The sequence below is a fragment of the Petromyzon marinus genome (assembly GCF_048934315.1).
Source record: "Petromyzon marinus isolate PM22_M1 ecotype Great Lakes invasive population chromosome 70 unlocalized genomic scaffold, UKy_Petmar_22M1.pri1.0 chr70_unloc.3, whole genome shotgun sequence".
Classification (NCBI taxonomy): domain Eukaryota; kingdom Metazoa; phylum Chordata; class Hyperoartia; order Petromyzontiformes; family Petromyzontidae; genus Petromyzon; species Petromyzon marinus.
The window spans coordinates 175,590-195,278 of NW_027422605.1; the positions used below are offsets into that span (position 1 = coordinate 175,590).

General features: G+C 55.1%; 1 protein-coding gene across 11 annotated transcripts in view; it reads right to left on the reverse strand.

Annotated features, from left to right (window-relative positions):
* LOC116957209 (peripheral plasma membrane protein CASK) overlaps positions 1 to 19,689 on the reverse strand; it is a 144,580-nt gene that overhangs the window by 75,733 nt on the left and 49,158 nt on the right. For 9 of the 11 annotated variants that reach the window (XM_076058340.1, XM_076058337.1, XM_076058338.1 and 6 more), the window contains exons 4-9: positions 12,885 to 12,990; positions 11,272 to 11,349; positions 10,747 to 10,819; positions 7,858 to 7,960; positions 2,287 to 2,462; positions 27 to 149 (exon numbers count right to left, since the gene is read on the reverse strand). In XM_076058340.1, coding sequence (XP_075914455.1) covers positions 27 to 149; positions 2,287 to 2,462; positions 7,858 to 7,960; positions 10,747 to 10,819; positions 11,272 to 11,349; positions 12,885 to 12,990 — 659 coding nt within the window. Of the gene's footprint in view, positions 1 to 26; positions 150 to 1,283; positions 1,298 to 2,286; positions 2,463 to 7,857; positions 7,961 to 10,746; positions 10,820 to 11,271; positions 11,350 to 12,884; positions 12,991 to 19,689 lie in introns of those variants that run through there. The other 2 variants (XM_076058346.1, XM_076058345.1) reach the window with 1 other exon arrangement.

Consider the following 19,689-nt stretch of genomic DNA (forward strand, 5'->3'; position numbering starts at 1 on the left):
CGTGCCGGGTGTGGTAGTACACGTACCTTCAGCCAGGGGTGGTTCAGTGACTCGTACACGGTGATCCGCTCCGCCGGGTCCAGCATCAGCATCCTCCGGATGAGATCCTTGGCGCTCTCGGAGATGTTGTCCCACTGACGCGGGTTCATCTGCGCACAAAGACAAAGGTGGCCCCGGGTAGCCTTCGACAGCGTATCAGGGCAAGTGCCGCGAGCCTGCAAGGTGGGAGCGGCGCCTACGAAGGCTGCCGGCGCCGTGGCACACGAGGGGGTGGGGGCCAGCACCACGCACGGCCGCCTTTGTCTTCCCTCCTAGTGGCGATGTTCGCTACACACCGCACCGGGTACTCAGTTGAGGCCGAGTCGACCTAGGGGAGGCCCAGCAGCGGTTCAGATAATCGTCACCGGTGGTGTTGGCCGTGAACGGGAACTGAACTCGGGTCGCCGGGTTCGTAGCGCAGCGTAGCGCTAACCACTACACCACTGCTCCCCGTGTGCGTGTGTGTGTGCGTATGTGCGTGTGTGTGCGTATGTGCGTGTGTGCGTGTGTGTGTGCGCGTGCGTGTGTGTGCTTGTGTGTGTGCGTGTGTGCGTGTGTGTGTGTGTGCGCGTGTGTGCTTGTGTGTGCGTGTGTGCGTGTGCGCGTGTGCGTGTGCGTGTATGCGCGTGCGTGTGTGCGAGTGTGTGTGTGTGCGTGTGTGTGTGCGAGTGTGCGTGTATGTGTGCGTGCGAGTGTGTGCGAGTGTGCGTGTGAGTGTGCGTGTGTGCGAGTGTTGCTCCCAAGACAACGTTTGCGACTCAGTTGGACTCGCTTCACAGATGATGACGCTAATGATGATGACGCAGATGATGATGACGCTGATGATGATGACGCTAATGATGATGACGCTGATGATGATGACGCTAATGATAATGACGCTAATGATAATGACGCTAATGATGATGACGCTAATGATGATGACGCTAATGATGATGACGCTAATGATGATGATGCTAATGATGCTAATGATGACACTAATGATGATGCTGATGCTAATGATGATAATGCTAATGCTGATGATGACGATGCTAATGATGACGATGCTAATGATGATGCTGCTAATGATGATGATGCTAATGATGATGATGCTAATGATGATGATGCTAATGATGATGATGCTAATGATGATGATGCTGCTGATAATGCTGACACTGCTGCTGATGATGCTGACACTGATGATGCAGCTGATGATGCTGCTAACACTGCTGTTGATAACACTGCTGCCGATGACGATGCTACCATACCTTGTACTTGCCCCTGATGACACTGACACTGCTGATGACGATGACACTGCTGATGACACTGACACTGCTGATGACACTGCTGATGACGATGACACTGCTGATGACACTGCTGATGACGATGCCACTGCCGATGACACTGACACTGCTGATGACACTGCTGATGACGATGACACTGCCGATGACGATGACACTGCCAATGACACTGATACTGCTGATGACACTGCTGATGACGATGACACTGCCAATGACACTGACACTGCTGATGACGATGCCACTGCTGTTGACACTGACAGTGCTGATGACACTGCTGATGACGATGACACTGCCGATGACGATGACACTGCCGATGACACTGACACTGCTGATGACACTGCTGATGACGATGACACTGCCGATGACGATGCCACTGCTAATGACACTGCCGATGACGATGACACTGCTGATGACACTGACCCTGCTGATGAAACTGCTGATGCCACTGACACTGCTGATGACACTGACACTGCTGATGACACTGCCGATGACGATGACACTGCTGATGACACTGCTGATGACACTGATACTGCCGATGACGATGACACTGCCGATGACGATGACACTGCCGATGACGATGACACTGCTGATGACACTGACACTGCTAATGACGATGACACTGCTGATGACACTGCTGATGACACTGCTGATGACACTGCCGATGACACTGACACTGCTGATGACACTGCTGATGACACTGACACTGCCGATCACACTGACACTGCTGATGACACTGCTGATAACACTGACACTGCCGATGACACTGACACTGCTGATGACACTGCTGATGACGATGACACTGCCGATGACGATGACACTGCTGATGACGATGACACTGCTGATGACACTGACACTGCTGATGACACTGCTGATGACGATGACACTGCTGATGACACTGACACTGCTGATGACACTGCTGATGACGATGACACTGCTGATGACACTGCTGCCGATGACGATGCCACCATACCTTGTACTTGCCCCTGATGATGGCCTCGAAGAGGCGCTCCTTGGTGCCGTAGAAGGGGAGGCAGCCGCTGAGCAGGATGAAGAGCATCACCCCGCAGCCCCACACGTCCACCGGCTTGCCATACGGCTCCCGCTTCACCACCTCCGGCGCCATGAAGTGCGGAGTACCAACTCGCCCTGCCACCGCCACCATCATCATCATCACCACCACCATCGCCACCGCCACCATCATCATGACCACCGCCACCGCCACCATCATCATCACCACCGCCACCATCATCATCACCACCGCCACCATCATCATCACCACCGCCACCATCATCATCACCACCGCCACCATCATCATCACCACCGCCACCATCATCATCACCACCGCCACCATCATCATCACCACCGCCACCATCATCATCACCACCGCCACCATCGCCACCGCCACCATCACCGCCACCATCATCATCATCACCGCCACCATCATCATGACCACCGCCACCATCGCCACCGCCATCACCGCCACCATCACCGCCACCATCACCGCCACCATCGCCGCCATCACCGCCACCATCACCGCCACCATCATCATCATCACCACCGCCGCCACCATCACCGCCACCATCGCCACCATCGTCATCACCACCGCCATCATCGCCACCGCCACTATCATCATTATCATCATCACCGCCACCATCATCATCATCACCACCACCACCATCGCCACTGCCACCATCATCATCATCACCGCCACCATCACCGCCACCATCACCGCCACCATCATCATCACCACCGCCACCATCACCGCCACCATCATCATCATCACCACCGCCACCATCGCCACCGCCGCCATCACCATGAAGTGTATCTGTGTATATGTATCTGTGTATCTGTATCTGTGTGTATGTATCTGTGTATCTGTATCTGTGTACAATGAGGGAAACAAATATTTGATCCCCTGCTGATTTTGGACGTTTGCCCACTGACAAAGAAATGATCAGTCTATAATTTTAATGGTAGGTTTATTTGAACAGTGAGAGACAGAATAACCAGGTGTCTTTTATACAGGTAACGAGCTGAGATAAGGAGCACACTCTTAAAGCGAGTGCTCCTAATCTCAGCTTGTTACCTGTAGAAAAGGCACCTGTCCACAGAAGCAATCAATCAATCAGATTCCAAACTCTCCACCATGGCCAAGACCAAAGAGCTCTCCAAGTGTGTCAGGGATAAGATTGTAGACCTACACAAGGCTGGAATGGGCTACAAGACCATTGCCAAGCAGCTTGGTGAGAAGGTGACAACAGTTGGTGCGATTATTCGCAAACGGAAGAAACACAAAATAACTGTCAATCTCCCTCGGCCTGGGGCTCCATGCAAGATCTCACCTCGTGGAGTTGCAATGATCATGAGAACGATGAGGAATACGCCCAGACCTACACGGGAGGATCTTGTCAATGATCTCAAGGCAGCTGGGACCATAGTCACCAAGAAAACAATTGGTGACACACTACGCCGTGAAGGACTGAAATCCTGCAGTGCCCGCAAGATCCCCCTGCTCAAGAAAGCACATACACATGCCCATCTGAAGTTTGACAATGAACATCTGAATGATTCAGAGGACAACTGGGTGAAAGGGTTGTGGTCAGATGAGATCAAAATTGAGCTCTTTGGCATCAACTCAACTCGGCGTGTTTGGAGGAGGAGGAGGAATGCTGCATATGACCCCAAGAACAACATCCCCACCGTCAAGCATGGAGGTGGAAACATTATGCTTTGGGGGTGTTGTTCTGTTATGGGGACAGAACAACTTCACCGCATCAAAGGGACGATGGACGGGGCCATGTACCGTCAAATCTTGGGTGAGAACCTCCTTCCCTCAGCCAGGGCATTGAAAATGGGTCGTGGATGGGTATTCCAGCATGACAATGACCCAAAACACACGGCCAAGGCAACAGAGGAGTGGCTCAAGAAGAAGCACATTAAGGTCCTGGAGTGGCCTAGCCAGTCTCCAGACCTTCATCCCATAGAAAATCTGTGGAGGGAGCTGAAGGTTCGAGTTGCCAAACGTCAGCCTCGAAACCTTACTGACTTGGAGAAGATCTGCAAAGAGGAGTGGGACAAAATCCCTCCTGAGATGTGTGCAAACCTGGTGGCCAACTACAAGAAACGTCTGACCTCTGTGATTGCCAACAAGGGTTTTGCCACCGAGTACTAAGTCATGTTTTGCAGAGGGGTCAAATACTTATTTCCCTCATTAAAATGCAAATCAATTTATAACATTTTTGACATGCGTTTTTCTGGATTTTGTTGTTGTTATTCTGTCTCTCACTGTTCAAATAAATCTACCATTAAAATTATAGACTGATCATTTCTTTGTCAGTGGGCAAACGTACAAAATCACCAGGGGATCAAATACTTTGTTCCCTCACTGTATGTATCTGTGTATATGTATCTGTGTATCTGTATCTGTGTATATGTATCTGTGTATCTGTGTATATGTATCTGTGTTTATGTATCTGTGTGTATGTATCTGTGTGTATGTATCTGTGTGTATGTATCTGTGTATCTGTGTATGTGTATCTGCGTGTATGTATCTGTGTGTATGTATCTGTGTATATGCATCTGTGTGTATGTATCTGTGTGTATGTATCTGTGTATATGTATCTGTGTATCTGTATCTGTGTGTATGTATCTGTGTATATGTATCTGTGTAGCTGTATCTGTGTATATGTATCTGTGTATATGTATATATGTATATAAACATTTAGGCTGGCCTGCCTACGATCCATCCTGGGTTTAACCTGCAGACTGGATTGTGTGAGGAGCTCACAAATCCTTGAAAGATCTGGGCACGGTCCCATCGGTGAGCTCCTCCGACAGGCAAGGCTGCGTTGGCTGGGTCATGGAGCCCGCATGCCCAGCCACCGCATGCCCAAACAGCTTTTGTTCAGCCGGATCGAGGGGGCTAAACGGGCGCGGCATGGGCTAGAGAAGAGATGGAGTGATGTGGTACAGGAGGACGTGGAGCTGAGTGGACTTGCCGATGACTGGTACCAGTGGTGTCAAGATCGGCCTCTGTGGAGGAGGCTCGTGAAGGACGCTACTGGGCAGTTGGAGGTAGTCGCCCTCCAACAACAACGGGGGGCGGAGGAGCGACGCTCACAACAACGAGCGGAGCACCGGGTGGTTAAAGCACAGCAGGTTGGCACAGTAGGGGGCACACGTGGTGCATCAGCCAGTCATCTCAGTCAGTCGACCCGTGGCACCTGGGTCTGCCCCGTGACCTGCCAGCGGGCGTTCGACACTTCACGTGGCCTCAGGGTGCACATAGCCTGGCACAAGTGTCGTAGAGAAGTCACCGCCACTTAGTGGTGAATGGCGGTTGTTGTTGTCTGTGTGCGTGTGCGTGTACCTGTGCGTGTGCGTGTACCTGTGCGTGTGTGTGTACCTGTGCGTGTGTGTGTACCTGTGCGTGTGTGTGTGTGTGTACCTGTGCGCGTGTGTGTGTACCTGTGCGTGTGTGTGTACCTGTGCGTGTGTGTGTGTACCTGTGCGTGTGTGTGTACCTGTGCGTGTGTGTACCTGTGCGTGTGTGTACCTGTGCGTGCGTGTACCTGTGCGTGTGTGTACCTGTGCGTGCGTGTACCTTTGCGTGCATGTGTACCTGTGCGTGTGCGTGTACCTGTGTGTGTGTGTACCCGTGCGTGCGTGTACCCGTGCGTGTGTGTGTACCTGTGCGTGTGTGTGTACCTGTGCGTGTGCCTGTGCGTGTGCGTGTACCTGTGCGTGTGCGTGTACCCGTGCGTGCGTGTACCCGTGTGTGTGTGTACCTGTGCGTGTGCGTATACCTGTATGTGTACCTGTGCGTGCGTGTGCGTGTACCTGTGCGTGCGTGTGTGTACCTGTGCGTGTGTGTGTACCTGTGCGTGTGCGTGTACCTGTGCGTGTGTACCTGTGTGTGCGTGTACCTGTGCGTGTGTACCTGTGTGTGCGTGTACCTGTGCGTGTGTGTATACCTGTGCGTGTGTGTACCTGTGCTTTTGTGTGTGTACCTGTGCGTGTGTGTGTACCTGTGTGTGTGTGTACCTGTGCGTGTTTGTACCTGTGCGTGTGTGTGTGTACCCGTGTGTGTGTGTACCTGTGCGTGTGCGTGTAACTGTGTGTGTACCTGTGCGTGCCTGTGCGTGTACCTGTGCGTGTGTGTATCTGTGCGTGTGTGTACCTGTGCGTGTGTGTACCTGTGCGTGTGTGTGTACCTGTGCGTGTGTGTACCTGTGCGTGCGTGTATCTGTGCGTGCGTGTGTGTACCTGTGTGTGTGTGTACCTTTGTGTGTGTGTACCTGTGCGTGTGCGTGTAACTGTGTGTGTACCCTTGTGTGTACCTGTGCGTGTCTGTGTACCTGTGCGTGTACCTGTGCATGTGCGTGTACCTGTGCGTGCGTGTGTGTACCTGCGTGTGCGTGTACCTGTGTGCGTGTACCTGTGTGTGTGTGTGTACCTGTGTGTGTACCTGTGCGTGTGCGTGTACCTGTGTGTGTGTGTACCTGTGCGTGTGCGTGTACCTGTGCGTGTGCGTGTACCTGCGCGTGTGTGTACCTGCGTGTGCGTGTACCTGTGTGTGTACCTGTGCGTGTGTGTGTACCTGTGCGTGTGTGTGTACCTGTGTGTGTGTACCTGTGTGTGTGTACCTGTGTGTGTGTACCTGTGCGTGTGTGTGTACCTGTGCGTGTGTACCTGTGCGTGTACCTGTGCGTGTGTGTACCTGTGCGTGTGCGTGTACCTGTGCGTGTGCGTGTACCTGTGCGTGTGCGTGTACCTGTGCGTGTACCTGTGCGTGTGTGCGTGTACCTGTGCGTGTACCTGTGCGTGTGTGCGTGTACCTGTGCGTGTGTACCTGTGTGTGTGTGTACCTGTGCGTGTGTGTGTACCTGTGCGTGTACCTGTGCGTGTGTGCGTGTACCTGTGTGTGTACCTGTGTGTGTGTGTACCTGTGCGTGCGTGTGTGTACCTGTGCGTGTGTGTGTACCTGTGCGTGTGTGTGTACCTGTGCGTGTGCGTGTGTGTACCTGTACCTGTGTGTGTACCTGTGCGTGTGTGTGTACCTGTGCGTGTGTGTACCTGTGTGTGTACCTGTGCGTGCGTGTGTACCTGTGCGTGCGTGTGTGTGTACCTGTGTGTGTACCTGTGTGTGTGTACCTGTGCGTGCGTGTGTACCTGTGCGTGTGTGTGTACCTGTGCGTGTGTACCTGTGTGTGTATCTGTGCGTGTGCGTGTACCTGTGCGTGCGTGTACCTGTGCGTGCGTGTACCTGTGCGTGCGTGTACCTGTGCGTGTGTGTGTACCTGTGCGTGTGTGTGCGTGTACCTGTGCGTGCGTGTACCTGTGCGTGTGTGTGTACCTGTGCGTGTGTGTGTACCTGTGTGCGTGTGTACCTGTGTGCGTGTGTGTGTGTACCTTTGTGTGTACCTGTGCGTGTGTGTGTGTGCGTGTACCTGTGTGCGTGTGTGTGTGTGTACCTGTGCGTGTGTGTGTGTGTGCGTGTACCTGTGCGTGCGTGTGTGTATCTGTGCAGTGCTGCACCCACCGCCAGCGACCAGCCCGGACTCCCCGAGCTGAATGGCGACGCCGAACCCCCCCAGCTTGACCGGCGCGGAGTTCTCCTTGGAGGCGAGGAGGACGCAGTGCGGCTGGCCAGACACAAACACGCAGCCTCGGCACACTGGCGGCGCGCCAAGCACCGCGAGCCGGCAGCAGCGCCCACCCAGGGCGGCACCGCGGCACGAGCGGGCGGGCGGGCGGGCGGGCCCCGTGTAGCCCGCGCAGACTCACGGCGGGGGCAAGTGCCGTCAATAAACACGGGTAATAGGGGCCTTACCCTCCTCCCTGGCACTAATAACACGGGGGGGTGTGAAGATGTTCAAACACCGAATAATTAAACCTCTTGCAAGGAATAAAGTGACTGCATTTAGCACACGCACGCTACACTTTGTGGTGCACATGCAAACAAAGATGGCTTTGATGAGAATAACAATATAATAGAATAATATAATAATAATCTACGATGGATTGTCTTCGAAACTGATTGGCCTGCACCAGAGAACGCGTCTTCTGGTCTGACACTGGTGGTGACACTCGGCCCCATTGAAGGCTGCTGTCTCTTTCGAATCTTTCGAAGACAATCCATCATCATAGATTATTATTATTAAATTGTTATTATATTATTATATTGTTATTATCATCAGAGCCCGGTTTGTTTGCATGTTTACCACAAAGTGTACCGTGCGTGTGGTTAATGCGGGAACTTTATTCCTCGCCAGAGGTTTAATCTATTTGATGTTTTATTGCCAGAGAAGGGTAAAGCCCTCTTCTTTTTAGACTTTGATCCTGGCAGAAACAAGTAAACAATATTTAACGAACAGCAACGGGGAGGGGCGTGGCGCTGCCCCCCCCCCCCGGGTTCCACAGTGGCGGCCTTCAGGGGCGCTCGCTAACAGCACTCGCCCCGGCAGCCTGCCGAGGCTACACGGGGGACTTTTGTCTGTGCGCGCGAGAAGCGTCCACTCACGTGGGGAGCGTCCACTCACGTGGGGAGCGTCCACTCACGTGAGTGGACACTCCCCACTCACGTGGGGAGTGTCCACTCACGTGGGGTGTGTCCACTCACGTGGGGTGTGTCCACTCACGTGGGGTGTGTCCACTCACGTGGGGAGTGTCCACTCACGTGGGGTGTGTCCACTCACGTGGGGTGTGTCCACTCACGTGGGGTGTGTCCACTCACGTGGGGAGCGTCCACTCACGTGAGTGAGTGGACGCTCCCCACTCACGTGGGGTGTGTCCACTCACGTGGGGAGCGTCCACTCACGTGGGGAGCGTCCACTCACGTGAGTGGACACTCCCCACTCACGTGGGGAGTGTCCACTCACGTGGGGTGTGTCCACTCACGTGGGGTGTGTCCACTCACGTGGGGTGTGTCCACTCACGTGGGGAGTGTCCACTCACGTGGGGTGTGTCCACTCACGTGGGGTGTGTCCACTCACGTGGGGTGTGTCCACTCACGTGGGGAGCGTCCACTCACGTGAGTGAGTGGACGCTCCCCACTCACGTGGGGTGTGTCCACTCACGTGGGGAGCGTCCACTCACGTGGGGAGTGTCCACTCACGTGAGTGAGTGGACACTCCCCACTCACGTGGGGTGTGTCCACTCACGTGGGGTGTGTCCACTCACATGGGGTGTGTCCACTCACGTGGGGAGCGTCCACTCACGTGGGGAGTGTCCACTCACGTGAGTGAGTGGACACTCCCCACTCACGTGGGGAGTGTCCACTCACGTGGGGTGTGTCCACTCACGTGGGGTGTGTCCACTCACGTGGGGTGTGTCCACTCACGTGGGGAGCGTCCACTCACGTGGGGAGTGTCCACTCACGTGAGTGAGTGGACACTCCCCACTCACGTGGGGTGTGTCCACTCACGTGGGGAGCGTCCACTCACGTGGGGAGTGTCCACTCACGTGAGTGAGTGGACACTCCCCACTCACGTGGGGTGTGTCCACTCACGTGGGGAGTGTCCACTCACGTGGGGTGTGTCCACTCACGTGGGGAGCGTCCACTCACGTGGGGAGTGTCCACTCACGTGAGTGAGTGGACACTCCCCACTCACGTGGGGTGTGTCCACTCACGTGGGGAGCGTCCACTCACGTGGGGAGTGTCCACTCACGTGAGTGAGTGGACGCTCCCCACTCACGTGGGGAGCGTCCACTCACGTGGGGAGTGTCCACTCACGTGAGTGAGTGGACACTCCCCACTCACGTGGGGTGTGTCCACTCACGTGGGGTGTGTCCACTCACGTGGGGAGCGTCCACTCACGTGGGGAGTGTCCACTCACGTGAGTGAGTGGACACTCCCCACTCACGTGGGGTGTGTCCACTCACGTGGGGAGCGTCCACTCACGTGGGGAGTGTCCACTCACGTGAGTGAGTGGACGCTCCCCACTCACGTGGGGAGCGTCCACTCACGTGGGGAGTGTCCACTCACGTGAGTGAGTGGACACTCCCCACTCACGTGGGGTGTGTCCACTCACGTGGGGTGTGTCCACTCACGTGGGGAGCGTCCACTCACGTGGGGAGTGTCCACTCACGTGAGTGAGTGGACACTCCCCACTCACGTGGGGAGTGTCCACTCACGTGGGGAGCGTCCACTCACGTGGGGAGTGTCCACTCACGTGGGGTGTGTCCACTCACGTGGGGAGTGTCCACTCACGTGGGGAGTGTCCACTCACGTGAGTGGACACTCACGTGAGTGGACGCTCCCCACTCACGTGGGGAGCGTCCAATCACGTGGGGAGCGGACACTCGCGCCAGCGACCCGGCGGAGAGCCGTGCAGCGAGCATCGCCGCCGGGGGAGACAAAGACGGCCGGGCGGGTGCCGGCCACTTGCCCCCCTTCCGGCATGCGCGGGGCTACCTGGGGCGCCTTTACCTTCATGTCCCTGTGGATGACGTTGTTGTCGTGGCAGTAGCGGAGGGCCTCCAGGATCTGACGCATGTAGTGGCTGCGGGTGCGAAACGACGGACAGAGAAGGGCGGGGGCGTCGAAGCACCGCGCGCGGTCAAAACAAACGGCGGCGGCGGCGATAGAGAGAGAGAGAGCGGTGATAGTTCCTGTAGAACTGCCTTCACAATGGGATGGATGGAGAGGGTACAGAGCCCCCACCCTCCACCCCCTCCACCCCCCCCACCCCCGCCACCCCACCCACCCCCTCGACCCCCTCGACCCCCTCCACCCCCTCCACCCCCTCCACCCCACGCATCATGACAGCTGTGGATTGGCACGCAAAGCGGCGCCGCACCGATGGATTCGTTGATTTCCGTCGCGCGCTTCTGTGGCTTGGTTGGGAAGTTGATCAGCCTGGAGTGGGGGGGGGCGTGGTGGGGGGGGAGGGGTCACGTGGGGTGGGGGGGTGGTGGGGGGGGTCACGTGGGGTGAGGGCTGGCTGTCACCCACCTGGCCACGGCCTCACTGTACACGAATCCCGCGTCCGCCCGCTTGACGATCTCGAAGCACAGGTCAGCGCCGTCCATGCTGCGGGGACACGTGCAGCGGTGGGGTGGTGGGGGGCAATCGCACACACACAATCACACACACACAATCACACACACACACAATCACACACACACAATCACACACACACAATCACACACACACAATCACACACACACACAATCACACACACACACAATCACACACACACACAATCACACACACACACACACAATCACACACACACACAATCACACACACACACACAATCACACACACACACAATCACACACACACAATCACACACACACAGTCACACACACACAATCACACACACAATCACACACACAATCACACACAATCACACACACACAATCACACACACACAATCACACAATCACACACACAAAATCACACACACACACAATCACACACACAATCACACACACACAATCACACTCACACACAATAACAAAGATCAAAGATCCCCCATATAGCCTTAACAGACTGTAGGGGCAAGTGCTGTTAGCGAGCACCTATGAAGGCCGGAACGGTACGCAAGGGGGTGGGTGGCCAGCACCACGCCCGACCGCCTTTGTCTCCCTAGTGGCAATGTTTACACACCGCACCAGGTACTCATTTGAGGCTGAGTCGACCTAGGGGAGGCCCAGGACCGGTTCAGATAATCGTCACTGGTGTTGGCCGTGAGCGGGAAACGAACCCGGGTCGCCAGGTTCATAGCGCAGTGCGCTAACCGCTACAACAACTCGAGGTCATAACCGCTACACACACAATCACACACACACACACAATCACACGCACACACACACACAATCACACACACACAATCACACACACACAATCACACACAAACACACAATCACACAAAAAACACACAATCACACAAAAAACACACAATCACACGCACACACAAGCACACACAATCACACGCACGCACAATCACACACACACAATCACACACACACAATCACACACACAATCACAAGCACACACGCACACACACGCACACACGTAAAGATCCCCCGTGGAGACCACACACACAGACTGCTGGGGCAAGTGCCGATAGCGAGCACCTATGAAGGCCGCCACTGGGAGGCCAGCACCACGCCCGGCCGCCTTTGTCTCCCCCAGTGGCGATGTTTACTGCACCGCCGCACCGGGTACTAATTTGAGGCCGAGTTGACCTAGGGGAGCCCCGGAACCGGTTTGGATAACCGTCGCTGGTGTTGGTGGCCGTGAATCAAACTCAGGTCGCCGGCTTTGTAGCGCATGTGCGTGCGTGCCCGTCCCTGTGTGCATGCGTGCCCGTCCCTGTGTGCGTGCGTGCCTGTGTGCGTGCCCGTGCGTGCCTGTGTGCGTGCGTGCCTGTGCGTGCGTGCCCGTCCCTGTGTGCGTGCGTGCCTGTGCGTGCGTGCCCGTCCCTGTGTGCGTGCGTGCGTGCCTGTGCGTGCCTGTGCGTGCGTGCCCGTGCGTGCGTGCGTGCCTGTGCCTGTGCGTGCCTGTGTGCCCACGTGCGTGCCTATGCGTGCCTGTGCCTGTGCGTGCGTGCAACTCACAACTCGAACACCATGTAGAGCATCCCATCGGAGCTGTAGGTCTCCAGCAGCTCCACAATGTGGGGGTGCTTCAGCATGTGGCAGATGCTGGCTTCTCGTTTCAGGTCTGGGGGGCGAGGTGGGCGGGGGCACAGGGGAGGGACAGAGGGAGGGGGGGAGGGACAGAGGGAGGGGGGCAGAGGGAGGAGGGGACACGGTGGGGGCAGAGAGAGGGGGGCGGCAAAGGTCAACTCGAGGTCATTCCCTTCCCGCGTCCACCACTCCCTCCAGTCTTCTTCTTCTGCCTCGTGGCTCATGTCAACTAAACTGTGTTCATTTGACCAACACACAGACACACACAGACATACAGAGACACACACGCACAGACACACAGAGACACACACACACAGACACACACAGACACACACACACACAGACACACAGAGACACACACACAGACACACAGACACACACAGACACACAGAGACACACACACAGACACACACAGACACACACACAGACACACACAGACACGCACACACAGACACACAGAGACACACACACAGACACACACACCCAGTCAGTCACACCCAGTCGGTGTGACCCAGTCAGTCACACCCAGTCAGTCACACCCAGTCAGTGTGACCCAGTCAGTCACACCCAGTCAGTCATACCCAGTCAGTCACACCCAGTCAGTCACACCCAGTCAGTGTGACCCAGTCAGTCACACCCAGTCGGTGTGACCCAGTCAGTCACACCCAGTCAGTCACACCCAGTCAGTCACACCCAGTCACACCCATTCGGTGTGACCCAGTCAGTCACACCCAGTCGGTGTGACCCAGTCGAGACAAGCCTGCTTGTTCTGCGAGAAGAATCAAACCACTGGACTCTTGCATTAAGATCAGAGAACAGCCACAGAAAGGCAGAATCGAGTTTCTGAAGAAAAGAAGGCTTTGCTTTGGATGTCTTATACAAGGGCACCTCAGCAAGGAGTATAAGAAGTGCTATCGCGTCCCTTAAGCATGAAACTTGTGGCTACACCGGCGCTGGAGACGGACATTGTATTCTCGCCATCGTTCCAGTGAAAATCAAATCCAAAAGAAGTGTGACGAGTGTGGAGACAAACGCATTCATGGATCCAGGGAGTTCAGCGACGTTTTGTACTGAAACCCGGAGGAAACAACTCAACGTCAGAGGCAGGAAGACTGAAATCCTCCGGCGAACCATGGGTCAGGAGAAGTCGGTACACGGTTATATCCTGTCAGACCTGGAAGTGAGTGGACTTGAGGAGGGAGATTATATTGACCTGCCAAAGGTCTTCACCCACAGTGACATTCCAGTGAATAAAGGAAACATACCACTACAGCGTGATGTCGAGAGATGGCCCTGTCGGACAGAAGTGCACCTCCCATGCATTGAGGCAGAGATGGGCCTGCTGATAGGAACTAATGCACACAAAGCAATGGAACCATGGAAGGTGATAAATAGTGAAGGTGATGGACCCTACGCAATCAAAGCCACTCCTGGCTGGGTAGTGAACGGACCTTTGAGAACAGGAGACGCCAATGGAAAATGGCAACGTTTCACAGCAAAACCGTATCTCCATCTCAAACATTGAAGAACTGTTAGTCCAACAATACAACACAGACTTCTCAGAACGCAGTTACGAGGACAAAACAGAGATGTCACAAGACGACCATCAGTTCATGCAATCTGTGACAAGGTCAGCTGAGCTGGTCGATGGACACTATACCACTGGTTTGCCATTGAGAAGTGAGAAGATGGAAATGCTGAACCACCGCTGGGTTGCAAGGCAGCGCATCAGCAATCTCAAGAGAAGGCCGAGCAAGAACCCAGATTTCCACGAGGACCACAAGGGCTTCACGAGAGACACTGCAAAGGGCTTTGCTGTGAAGGTGCCTAAAAGGCAGCTGGAACGAGAAGACGGAAGAGTGTGGTGTATTCCTCATCATGGGGTGTACCATGCGAAGGAAAAGAAGATCCGTGCAGTCTTCGACTGCACTGCAACATACCAAGGAACCTCATTGAATGGGCAGTTTCACCAAAGAGCCAATCTCGCCAACACTCTCAATGGTGTGTTGACCAGATTTAGAAAGGAACTTTGGGGTATGATGGCGGACATCGAGTGGTGGCCCGATGGCGACCCGAGTCAAACCAGAGAGGAGTACAGAATGACTGCCCACCTGTTTGGAGCCACGTCATCACCCAGCTGTGCATCCTACGCACTGAGAAGAACAGCCCGAAGATGGAAGAACCGAGTCAACACCAGAGGCGGTTGACGCAGTACGCAGAAACTTCCACAATGACGACTGCTTGAAGCCTGTGTCATCTGAAGACCGTGCTGTCACCCTGTCAAGAGATCTCCGAACTTTGTGTTCTAGTGAGGGATTCAACTTGACAAAGTGGGTAAGCAACAGCAGAGTCGTCATACCGTCTATCACGGAAGAAAAAGCCATAAAGGTGGATAAGAGGCTCGGACAAGAACATCAAGTGCTGCTCGAAGAGTCTACCTTTTGGACGGAGAGCACTGCAGTGCCGAAGTACATAGACAATGAAACCAGTCGTTCCAAGACCTTTGTAGCAAACAGGATCGCTACAATCTGTGAGGCCACAGAACCGACCTATTGGAGGTATATCAATACCTTTGTAAACCCAGCAGAACATGCTTCAAGAGGTTTGAAAGCTGATAACTTCATAAAAAGTGAAAAATGGATTCAGGAACCCAAATTCATGTGGATGGCTCCCAGTGAATGGACAGAACGACCAATTCAAACGAGTCAAAACTCAGATGATGATGAGATCAAGAAGTCGGTTACAGTCAGTCTCCTCCGTATCAAAGATAACTCTAATCCAGTGAACAGACTTGTCAATCACTACTCAAGTTGGTATCATCTGAAGAGAGCAATGGCATGGTTTTTCCAACTGAAAGCGATTCTGCTGCATTTGAAGAGTCAAATGAAAGAGTATCCAGCTACAGTCAGTCAGGCTGAACGTAACCCCAGAGAGGCAGGAGATACTTCTCAAGCAGTGCATGCAGAAACTCAAAGCAACACTGGAGAAGGAACTGCTTACAGTGGAACAATGGACCCAGGCTGAGATCGTCCTAATCCGCTTCAGCCAGAAGAATCATCAAGACCATGCCAGACTCCAACAGTTCAGTCTGTCGTGTGTGCGTGTGTTAAAACGAAGTTCAGCACACTAGAGCGAACTTTTAAAAACTCTATCTGTCACAAGAAGCAACATGAAAGTATACGGATAAGATAAAGAGAAGGCTCAAGAAAGCCAATAAGTGGCAGAAATACGAGACGTTATTATTGTTATAAGTAAAGATTATTATTTAGAGTTTGTGGCTCTTAAGGTTAAAGTTAATAGTAATTGGTATGCTCCCTGCCTAGCCAATTAGGGGCTGCTAATGTAAGAGCCATAAAACGTAAAGTGAGTGTATTATTTCTGTATATATATTTGATGTACATCCGTCATACATTTGTTGACGGACTGGTTATATTTGATTTGGAATATCCCAACTGTGTAAACCCCTCCCCTGTGGCTAGACGCTCCGTTGGTTGAACCCATGACGTCACTTCCGGTTTTTTACAGTATAAACGGGGGCTACGAGAATAGCCGAAGGGGAGCGAGTGGCTACAGCACGTGACACAGCACGTGACACAGGGTGACACAGCACGTGACACAGGGTGACACAGCACGTGACACAGGGTGACACAGCACGTGACACAGCACGTGAGACAGGGTGACACAGCACGTGAGACAGGGTGACACATTACGTGACACAGGGTGACACAGTACGTGAGACAGGGTGACACAGGGTGACAGCACGTGACACAGGGTGACACAGCACGTGACACAGGGTGACACAGTACGTGAGACAGGGTGAGACAGGGTGAGACAGGGTGACACAGCACGTGAGACAGGGTGACACAGTACGTGAGACAGGGTGACACAGGGTGACACAGCACGTGACACAGGGTGACACAGCACGTGACACAGGGTGACACAGTACGTGAGACAGGGTGACACAGTACGTGAGACAGGGTGATACAGCACGTGTTACAGGGTGACACAGCACGTGAGACAGGGTGACACAACACGTGAGACAGGGTGACACAGTATGTGGGACAGGGTGACACAGTACGTGTGACAGGGTGACACAGTACGTGAGACAGGGTGACACAGCACATGAGACAGGGTGACACAGTACGTGAGACAGGGTGACACAGTGCGTGAGACAGGGTGACAGTGAGACAGGGTGACACAGTGTGTGAGACAGGGTGACACAGCACGTGAGACAGGGTGACACAGTACGTGAGACAGGGTGAGAGTGAGACAGGGTGACACAGTGTGTGAGACAGGGTGACACAGCACGTGAGACAGGGTGACAGAGTACGTGAGACAGGGTGACACAGTACAGGGTGACACAGCACGTGAGACAGGGTGACAGAGTACGTGAGACAGGGTGACACAGTACAGGGTGACACAGCACGTGAGACAGGGTGACACAGCACGTGAGACAGGGTGACACAGCACGTGAGACAGGGTGACACAGTACAGGGTGACACAGCACGTGAGACAGGGTGACACAGTACGTGAGACAGGGTGACACAGTACGTGAGACAGGGTGACACAGTACAGGGTGACACAGTACGTGAGACAGGGTGACACAGTGACACAGTACGTGAACAGGGTGACACAGTACGTGAACAGGCGAAGATATAACTTTAGAAAACGATTGTTTTTGTGCAAATAATAAAGAAACAGTTTGATTTAAGACACCTCAAACACGCGTCAGACTTTTTGCTCCCACAAGTTAAGGCGTAGCTTATTTACCCCCAGGGTGGTACCCGTCACTCCCAGGGTGGTACCCGTCACTCCCAGGGTGGTACTCGTCACTCCCAGGGGGGTACTCGTCACCGCCAGGGTGGTACTCGTCACTCCTAGGGTGGTACTCGTCACTCCCAGGGTGGTACCCGTCACTCCCAGGGTGGTACCCGTCACTCCCAGGGTGGTACTCGTCACTCCCAGGGTGGTACCCGTCACTCCAGGGTGGTACTCGTCACTCCCAGGGTGGTACCCGTCAATCCCAGGGTGGTCTCCGTCACTCGCAGGGTGGTACTCGTCACTCCCAGCGTGGTACCAGGGTGGTACCCGTCACTCCCAGGGTGGTACCCATCACTCCTAGGGTGGTACTCGTCACTCCCAGGGTGGTACTCGTCAATCCCAAGGTGGCACCCATCAGTCCTAGCGTGGTACTCGTCACTCCCAGGGTGGTACCCGTCACTCCCAGGGTGGTACCCGTCACTCGCAGGGTGGTACCCGTCACTCCCAGGGTGGTACTCGTCACTCCCAGGGTGGTACTCGTCACTCCTAGGGTGGTACTCGTCACTCGCAGGGTGGTACTCGTCACTCCCATGGTGGTACTCGTCACTCCTAGGGTGGTACTCGTCACTCGCAGGGTGGTACTCGTCACTCCCAGCGTGGTACTCGTCACTCCCAGGGTGGTACTCGTCACTCCCAGGGTGGTACCCGTCCCTCCCAGCGTGGTACTCGTCACTCCCAGGGTGGTACCCGTCACTCGCAGGGTGGTACTCGTCACTCCCAGGGTGGTACTCGTCACTCCTAGGGTGGTACTCGTCACTCGCAGGGTGGTACTCGTCACTCCCATGGTGGTACTCGTCACTCCTAGGGTGGTACTCGTCACTCCCAGCGTGGTACTCGTCACTCCCAGGGTGGTACTCGTCACTCCCAGGGTGGTACCCGTCCCTCCCAGCGTGGTACCTGTCCCTCCCAGCGTGGTACTCGTCACTCCCAGGGTGGTACTCGTCACTCCCAGCGTGGTACCCGTCACTCCCAGCGTGGTACCCGTCACTCCCAGCGTGGCACCCGTCACTCCTAGGGTGGTACTCGTCACTACCAGGGTGGTACTCGTCAATCCTAGGGTGGTATTCGTCAATCCCAAGGTGGCACCCATCAGTCCTAGCGTGGTACTCGTCACTCCCAGGGTGGTACCCGTCACTCCCAGGGTGGTACCCGTCACTCGCAGGGTGGTACCCGTCACTCCCAGGGTGGTACTCGTCACTCCCAGGGTGGTACCCGTCACTCCCAGGGTGGTACTCGTCACTCCCAGGGTGGTACCCGTCACTCCCAGGGTGGTACTCGTCACTCCTAGGGTGGTGCCCGTCACTCTCAAGGTGGTACCCGTCACTCCCAGGGTGGTACCCGTCACTCCCAGGGTGGTACCAGGGTGGTACCCGTCACTCCCAAGGTGGTACCAGGGTGGTACCCGTCACTCCCAAGGTGGTACCCGTCACTCCCAGGGTGGTACTCGTCACTCCTAGGGTGGTACACGTCACTCCCATGGTGGTACTCGTCACTCCGAGGGTGGTACTCGTCACTCGCAGGGTGGTACCTGTCACTCCTAGGGTGGTACTCGTCACTCCCAGCGTGGTACTCGTCACTCCCAGCGTGGTACTCGTCACTCCCAGGGTGGTACTCGTCACTCCCAGCGTGGTACTCGTCACTCCCAGGGCGGTACCTGTCACTCCCAGGGTGGTACCCGTCACTCCCAGGGTGGTACTCGTCACTCCCAGCGTGGTACTCGTCACTCCCAGGGTGGTACCCGTCACTCCCAGGGTGGTACACGTCACTCCCAGGGTGGTACTCGTCACTCCCAGCGTGGTACCCGTCACTCCCAGCGTGGTACCCGTCACTCCCAGGGTGGTACTCGTCACTCCCAGGGTGGTACCCGTCACACCAGGGTGGTACCAGGGTGGTACCCGTCACTCCCAGGGTG